Below are 9,003 nucleotides of genomic sequence, written 5' to 3' on the forward strand. Positions count from 1 at the left end.
CTAGACCCTCTAGAATCTCGCAGCCTCGCGACCGCGAATTCTCTCGAAAGTAAAACGCCAGATGTGTCACGTAACAGACAGGCATTTCCAAATCGTTCCGTCGTCGAAAATGGTGATGCACCGGTTGTCAGATGGATCGACCGATCGAGCAACTCTCTCTCTCTCTCTCTTCGTTGTACAGGGTGAAACGGGAAAATAGACGAGCAAACTTTAATATCGTATTCGGTTCTTCTTAGAGATGAAGAAAAGTCGTATAAAGACAGTTCCGGAAACTCTGCTTTTCCGAGATATTAAATTTCTCTACTTACGACTTGCTTAACCCCTTAACATATGGCAACACGTCAGACTCGTGGCACAGATTCTGGAGAAGATGTGAGGAAAATAGTTGTATCGGTAAGAGAAACGAATAGTAATCCTAATTTTCGTTGAAATTCGTAGGACTGAGAATTGCTAAATGTAGTTAATCTGTGACAGATTAGTTTTTCTTACCTGATGCAGTACTAAAACAGAAAATGGCTGACGCTTAGATGCGCAGTCAGAAAGGAAATCATATGTTAAGGGGCTAAATCTTAAAGAAACTGCTAGTATAAGTTTTTTCACTCGTAACGAAGTATTGTAAGAATGTTTGAAACTTAGAAAAATTGCTGAAAATGATTTCGCAAAATTTCCATCGAATACCTGCTGTCTTAAAATATAAACGCTATACGCGTTGGGAAACTTAGTTGCTCGTAGTATGCAATGGCTGTTTCGCAGCGGGCGACCATAATCGCCGGTAGTATAACAGAGATCGTTTCGTAGCGAGCGAATATAGTCGTGTGTTGTAGCGAAACGGTTCAAGAAGAACAGAATACGATACTGTAGATTGGTTAGCTATTTTCGTTACACCCTGTATAGCTGTTGGTTGCCCCATGCGTCGAGTCACCCACTTTCCTCGACTCGCACGCAACGGAACCGCATTATTAAGACGGATTTTGCAACGACCACGTGTCCGGTCTGCGGCCTTGCAACGATCTCTCTGCAAAAGGTGGGTGGAAGTGACGCAAAACCGTTCCTCCTGGCGATAAATGCCGGTGTTTCGCAACGTCGCGCCGCCGGGGAGCGGCGTCCCTGTAATCGGATCAACGGAGACGTACGTCCTTCTGGCTACCTTTTGTTTCATGAGCAAACAACCGCTTCATAACTCCGGTGCTCCGATAAAATCTCTGGTCAGACCGTTATTCGGATACGCTTTCAGTGTTTATTTTACTGCTGGTTCGTGTTGTACGGGATGTCCGACTGTTGGGGCGTTTGGGCTTAAGATTGGAGAAATATCGAATGGGAGTTTAGAGGATTTGGAATGTTTGATTTTTGACAAGGTGTGTACGTTTGGTAACGGTGTTTCGGGATTTAGAAGAGTTATCGGGGAATTTTTTCGAATGAATATTTACATGTTTTTGTGGAAAGATAGGGAGGAATTGTTTAACGCGTTCAAGAGGGATTTTAATTATTTTTTGAGGTCCAGTGGGAATAGAACAAGGAACAATTTGCGATGAATTGTTTGTAGTGAACTAGATTTAGCATATTCAGTTTTAACGATGACACGTGAATTTTTTTGGAGAAAAAAATATTGTCAACTGTTTAGCTTCCTTTCTGCACACAAATTTTGGGATGTTTTAAATTATTGAATTTATTCATGTTAATACAAAGTTTGCTTTTGGGGTTGTATCGTTTTATACGGAGTATTTCTGATTCGTAGAGAAATATTGAAAAATTGTTTGCATATTAGGGGAAAATTGGAAAATTCAGAAGACTTGAATTTTGATTTTGACCAACTTCAAAAAAAAATTAAATTAAATATTTCAATTTATTCTTTCAATATTTTTCATAATTTAATTTATAAAAAAAGATTGACCCATATTATTTCTCGTTTCACCGATTCAATTAATTATTTGTTCTCCATTTAAACAGGAGTGCAGGGCATTTTGTCGAGCATCGAATCTGTATCCATATATTTCCAAAAAAAAGCAAAAAAAAACCGTGTTTTTCCTCTTTGAACACCGCCGTCTAGCTTTACAAACCAACGATTCGCCAGTTTTTTCCATTCATCTCCATGAATCAACGCGGAATCAGTTTAACAAACCCGCGGTTCTCTTTCAGAGCGCGACACACGCAGTCATTTCGCTGGACGAGAACATGATACGCGTAATATTAGAAATATTTCAATGGCGGCGCGCCGCGAAATATGCAAATGCCACGGGGGCTCGCGTTTCTTTACGCTTACCCTATCGCGCGTAAAATACGGGAATGCTTGTTGCGTGGTCATTTACCAGCCGTAATGGAGCGCCCCGGAAAATTTATGCGGCTTTAAGCTTGCATTTTTGAGCTCGTACTTTCACGCTGAAGCGTCTCGCCGTTTTTTCCCACCTAGACGATATATAAAGCTCGTAAAGAAGGATGTCTAGGTGACGAATGAGAAACGATAGAGTGGGAAAAATTGAACGGGCCGTAAAATAAATTTGATTAACAGTGCGATATATTTGCGGAATAATTATGCGAATTTTCTACGTTTCTTTTGTGTTTGGTGATAGTTGGAGGTATTTGAAGAATTTCTGATCTATTTCCTCCTTCACGATTCTCTAGTAATTATACTCTTCGAAATAGAATGGATTACATTTTAATAATATTATTACGAAAAATTACTATCAAAGTTACTAATATCATTATGAAAAATTAATTTTAAAGTTAGTAATATTATTACGAAAAATTAATTTTAAAGTTAACAATGTTATTATAAAAAATGAATATGAAAGTTTGCTATAGAAAAGGCGGGTATCAAAGGAGTTAATTTATTTATGTAGGAATTAATTAATTTGTTTAGATATTACTCGTTTATTTTTCGTTACTGTATTCAGTTGGCAAACGCGGTTAGAACGGACATTAAATTCTGTCCGCGAAATGCAAAAGCAACGTCAGAATTGGCCAGGGAGTGGAAAAGGAAGAGGAGGGAAAATGAGTTGGAGGATGCAAGATCGAACATTCAAATGGACTTAAATGCGCGTTCCTTCTTTTTACCGCGGACAAAGTAAAAGGGTAATTACGGGAAAAAACTCGCCGGCTCGGTATACGCGAATAATTCTTTTCACGTTCATCGACTGCCATGGGTAATTTGCTGGACAGAACGAGTGTCTGAGCTGCGCTTTCCTCCAACAAAGAACCGGTATTTTCATCGAGTTAGACTTCGGGACGGTAATTCCCGAGTAAATTCGATTACAGCATTAAAACATGAATTAAGGAGATGTTCGATTATTTGGAACCCACTGCAGTCATCATTTTCCCCGAGGAAACGATAAAAGTGTGAATTATGGGAGGGAAGCATGGCGAGGTTTCCTTCGAATTCTCTCGAATATTTCGTTCTTTTAACACGGAATCAATCGATGATTCAGTTGAAACAGAAATGAGATACAATTTTGTGGGAGATTGAAAGAGGTGCAAATTACTTTCTCAAATTTCTGTCCGGGGAAAAGAACGAAGCCAAGCATGTTAGCGGGGAACGTAGTGAAAAGAAAACTAGCTACTTTTTCGTTCCTTTCAGCGTGAAATACTAAAGTCTCGGAGATATGTCGTAAAGCGGCAAAAATTTCCTGTAAAGTAAAGCGTAGACAAATAGAAATGAAATTTTTATTTCAAACAGAGCGAAAGAAAATGTGAGAGGAGACTAAAATATTCTATCCGCCAAAATTTACACCGTTTGTAAGTTTCCTTTCAAAACTGAAGCAACTAAAATTCATTATAAATAGTTTACGTGGAAAAGAATAAAATTGAAGTATATCTATCTTGAAAAAAAAGAAAACAGAAAATATAAGAGAGCAGAATAGAATATCGAAGAGATTCAACATCGTACACGAGCTGAAAGAAGCGCAATAGTTCCATCGTTGGGGCAGGAAGAAGGGATTTTGACCGACATCGGTGAAATCGTAGCGACGCTTTATTTATCGCGCTTTATTTGCATTCTCGCCGGGTTACACGCGATTTTTCGTGTCCTCCGTTCTCCTCCTTTTTCTGTTTCCCTTCGTGTACGGAGGTGAAACGTGTTCGAGCGGCTCTCGGGTCCGGCAACCTCGGGAAAACATTCCTCCGCATCGACACGAAAATCGCATTCGGCCGGGCCGTGGCGCAGCTCGCGAATTTATGACACGACGACGTGTCTTTGGCATGCTCCGGAAAATATTGACGGCCTCGTGCGACACGCCAACATTGCGAGGAATATTTCCAGATCCGAGAAAAAAGGATTTTCCTCCCTTCACCTTGCGCGGATGTTTCGTTGTTTCTGTTCGTGGCTGTAAAAAGGGTTTAATAAAAAGTACCTTATTTCTGTGACGACTGGTTTCAATCGGAAAATTCTTTTTATCAGGAACAGAAATATTTATGGGTAGGTTTTAAGGAAAATTTTCAGTTTGGATAGGAGTATTATTTTTATCAGGAACAGAAATATTTATGGATAGTTTCTACAGAAATTTGGAAGTGACGTGGTGCAAATGATTACTCGCCAAGTGGGTAACGAAAATATATTTATTTAAACGTAATGCTTAACTAATTTCAAATGTACTATGTGATGTGCGTGCAGAGAAGCTCTACGACAAAAGGCATCGCGCCTTTTTCGGGGCTCCCTTTTCCCTGGGAAAGTCCCAGGAAGTGGGGGCGCAATACTCTTGTCTTCGAGGACGAAGAAACTCGGAGATGTTTGGAAAAACGTCTCTCGATTCTTCGCCTCGAGGGCCAAGAGTCACCAGGCCCAAGTGCGTGGCCCCCCAGTGGCGGTCGCCACAGAAAATTTTCAGTTTGAATGGGAAAATTCTTTTCATCAGGAATAGAAATATATGTGGGTAGTTTTTAAAGAAAATTTTCAGTTTGTTGTTGGTGAAACGTTTCTATGCTGTTTAAATTTAGCGCGTTATTAGGTTCCACTGAATCTATACAACCAAAATGTAGTATTTTTCAAATGTCTTTCTTTTCTTCATGTTCTCGCTAACAAACTGTTAATAAAGAAATCAAATAAGATTGTACACGGTTATCGATAAATTAGAGTGTTGAAGAGGTTTCCACGCGTTAAAGTAAACCGGACATTTAATTCCTGCATCAAATTATCATAATTGTTTATTTTGAGCAACAGCGTTGTAACAGTAATCGTTTGTAAAGCTAAACAATGACTTAATTAAGTGTCTGTTTCCAGAGAAGTGGGGAAAATATCCAGATCATTGATGCGGTTTCATATACCGTTTCGAAACGTATTACTACTATCACGAGTACGTTACCACGTCGATTAATTGAATTATACAAACGCAACGCGGTGGACGTGTGATAAAACGAAATATCGAGTTATATCGAATATTTTAAAGTGGTTACCAATTCCGTCCAACAATTCGATATCCTGTTATCTTCCAAAAAATCGTTCCACAAAGTAGGCGGCGAATTCAATTTTTTCATTCAAATTCGATCGTTTTCTTCTGTCAAACTTTCTCAGCAGGCGTGTCACGAGATGAAAAATGACAATTCTACCTTTCGAAGCAAATCGAACCGCGGAGACAATCGAGGCGTACAGAAACTACACGATGTAGCTAGCAATTATTCGGAATATCCAGACACGTGTTCCCTTCGATTACGTTAATTTCCGTGAAATCTCGCGGCGCAATAACACGCTTAGTTGCTATTCAAATTGCTGCAAATATAACGCGTTTCGGGGATCTCGTTCAACGTTCGCCTAATTTCATCCCCGAGCGATCGACCGATTTTATCCATTTTTCATCCGGTCCCGTGAAATTTTCAACGTGTTACCGTAAGTACGGTACCCTTCGGTAGCTAGACTCTCGGTTAACCTTCCCCCCTCGAACGATTAGAATATACATTAGAGAATAGCCGGTGCTTCATGTTTTATTAATAAACAACCGGTGAACACTCTGAGGGGCAAACAAGTGCAACAGCCTGCATGTATATTTATAGACGAAGCTGGGTCCGTCGTTTATTCTTTTCGCGGCGGAAGCGATAGAGCAGTAAGAAGCGCGATTAAAGAAGAAAAACTGGGGGAAAAAGGGCGAAGAAGTAGAGAGAGAGAGAGAGGGTGGATTGGTGAGATTCAGGTTTAATGCTCCCTTAGCGAGGTTTCATTCTTTCCGGCATTTTGCTCGCAGGCGAACTGGTACAGGGCGTCTCAGTATTGCCGGTATCACGGGATGCATCTGGCGAGTATAGCGTCGCAGGAGGAGAACGACAGGCTCGAGAAGCATATTAAGGACTTCGGCCTTGGACACGAGCACTTTTGGACCTCTGGCACAGATCAGGCGGAGGAGGGCACTTTCTTCTGGATGGCAAACGGCAGGCCCATCACGTTCGAAAATTGGAACGTCGGCGAGCCGAATAATTTCAGGTACGTGTCGTACAATATACAGGGTGTCCTGTGTAACTACAATACTAGGATGTGCGATCTTTAACCCTTTGCTGTAATACTGGTTAAATGCTCATTATTTCAGGCCTGTACTTCAATTTTTTTTTGTAAAACAGAGTCGTCTGAAAATTACACTTTCCTTAAATACACGTACTTACGTGAGTTCGTATTTATTAGTTGGAGAAACGTGAGTTTATTGGCTATAGTGAACGCATACACGAGTCGATCGTCCTGAAAGGGTTAAAGCAGTTACATATTTTTTTATTGGAACGAATCGTGACAAATCTAAAGACTACACGTGTGTCGCAAAACACAGAAGCAGTATAGAAAAAAATCAATAGCAGCGTTACACAACTTCTGGTCACATTTTATACTTGTGTCAATTTTTGAACGTGTGTGTTGCTAGATTTATCGTGCTTCGTTCTGATAAAAAATATTTGAAAATGGTGTATCAATTTTAGAGCCATTTGACGTGATTCCAAATGGTGTCTTAACGTTGTTATTACATTGTCTTGCATTTATTAATTCACTTTACGCCTTCTCTTCCCATTATTATTCCAGTTCGAATGAATTATGTTCTTAGTGTGATTATGCAAATTGCAATGCAATTTTTAGTATCTGTGATTTAACGAATAATTAAATTTGAACGTTAATATCTATACTGAAGGTGTTATAATTTATAATTTATATATAATTTATGTAACAGATTTACTATAAAATTGAAGTCCGCGTTGTACATAAAGGTACCACTCTTCCCATTATAATTCCAGTTCGAATGAATTATACTCTTAGTGTGATTATGCAAATAGCAGTGCAATTTTTAATATCTGTGATTTAACTAATAATTAAATTTGAACGTTAATAGCTATACAGAGAAAATTATAGTTAACCCTCTATGGGCCGAATATTTTTTTTGACTGTAAAAGAATTTATGTAACATAAAATTAGCAAATATCGACCTATAAATACAGAATAACAGTGAATTCAGCAGTTTCGACAATTTTATCATAACGAATACATATTGTAACTTTGAAGTAAGAACGGTTATCAAGAAAGTTACTGGTTAATAAGGAGACATTGTACAACAAGACGTTTGTGCCATTCTGTGGAAGGAAGTTCAATTATTTAATAAAATATCGATATATTAGTATGTGACTTGATAGAGGGTTAACTTATGTACAATTTATGTAATCAAATTTAAGTCCATGCTGTACATTAAGGTACCATTTTTTAAAGTCGTCTAGATGGAGCATTAATCAAGATACCACCGCACAATTCTCCTTCACAAATAAAACACGACAGAATGTTAATACGTGCGTCATCTTTTTCCAATGAAATTGCACAAAGCCTACCTTCCTTCAACCTCCCAAACTCTCACATCTCACTAACATCTTTCCCAAAATACAACTAACACTCCAAAAAAAAACAAAAAAGAAAGAACACAAACGTTCCCAGTAAAAAGCTCGCATTCCTCAAATTTCCACCAAACCACATGCACCATCCAAAACAATTTCCCCCGTTTTCCTCGCGACTGCGATACATCGTTTGAAAAGTAAAACAAACTACTTTACACCGTTTCCGAAATAACCGAAACGTTTCTCTCCCACGCGATAAGGATCACCCTAGCCGGAGGAAATTTCCGCACAAAGGGAAACACCATAACTCGTGCGTTTTCGTTGCAGATACGAGAACGGTGAGGAGGAGCACTGCCTCGAGCTGTGGAATAGGGACGGCAAGGGGTTAAAGTGGAACGACAGCCCGTGTAGCTTCGAGACGTTCTTTGTCTGCGAGGTGCAGTGATCGATCGATCGACCAACAGGGAAGACGAAAAACGGATACGAAAGTCATCGAGCCCCACGCGATTCGATTCACGATACACATCGACTTACTTACCTACCGTAGTCATCCTGCCGGCTATTGCCCCATCGATTTCCTTCCGTTTTTCCTCACGTCGCGAGACGCCCGAACAAAATAGAAAAGTGACTTCGCCTATGTGTGTGTATGTGTAGTTTTACGCGTGTACGTGTGTGTATGTGTGTGCAAGAGCGTTTCGAATATATATATGTCTGATGGATCGATGGTTGATCCTGCGAGTGAAGTAATCACGTCAGGACGAGATGCACGCAACGATCAGGCGAGTTTCACACGGTTGTTGTTTTTATCCGTGAAACAGAAGCCTCTGTACTTGTTAGACTTTTATCTCAAACTGCACGCTCCTCCGACGGTACATATTCTATTTTTGCTAATGTGGAATCTACGTGTGTTCTACTCGTTTCTAAGGATTTAGAGGAAGTAGAGATAATGCGAACGATGGTTTCCGGTTGGTGGATAGATAGTGACGAAAAGTTGGGTCGAACGGTGTGCTTTGTTAACGTGCGATTTTATATTCTTTCACCTTGTCTCCGTGTTTCTTTCTTCTTCTTCTTTTATTCGTAGGTAAGGACACTTGCTTTTTCTTTTTACGCGTAAGAATTAGGAAGTAAGGACTCGTAGGATTTAATTTCGACGTTAATTAGCGGCGATAAGTTAGCCGTGCATCGTTAATGCAAAAATGCCTGTGTTTTGGAGTTAATAGATAAGCTGGA

At 39.6% G+C, this 9,003-nt stretch overlaps 1 protein-coding gene across 1 annotated transcript in view; it reads left to right on the plus strand.

Moving 5' to 3' along the window:
- Window positions 1-8,266, plus strand: part of LOC108570435 — a 97,721-nt gene extending 89,455 nt beyond the window's left edge. Inside the window, exons 4-5 of the mRNA XM_017932295.1 lie at window positions 6,165-6,400; window positions 8,101-8,266. Coding sequence (XP_017787784.1) covers window positions 6,165-6,400; window positions 8,101-8,218 — 354 coding nt within the window. The 3' untranslated portion in view covers window positions 8,219-8,266. The remainder of the gene's footprint in view (window positions 1-6,164; window positions 6,401-8,100) is intronic.
- The last annotated feature ends 737 nt before the right edge of the window (window positions 8,267-9,003 follow it).

The sequence above is a fragment of the Habropoda laboriosa genome, unplaced genomic scaffold (genome assembly GCF_001263275.1).
Source record: "Habropoda laboriosa isolate 0110345459 unplaced genomic scaffold, ASM126327v1 scaffold84, whole genome shotgun sequence".
NCBI lineage: Eukaryota > Metazoa > Arthropoda > Insecta > Hymenoptera > Apidae > Habropoda > Habropoda laboriosa.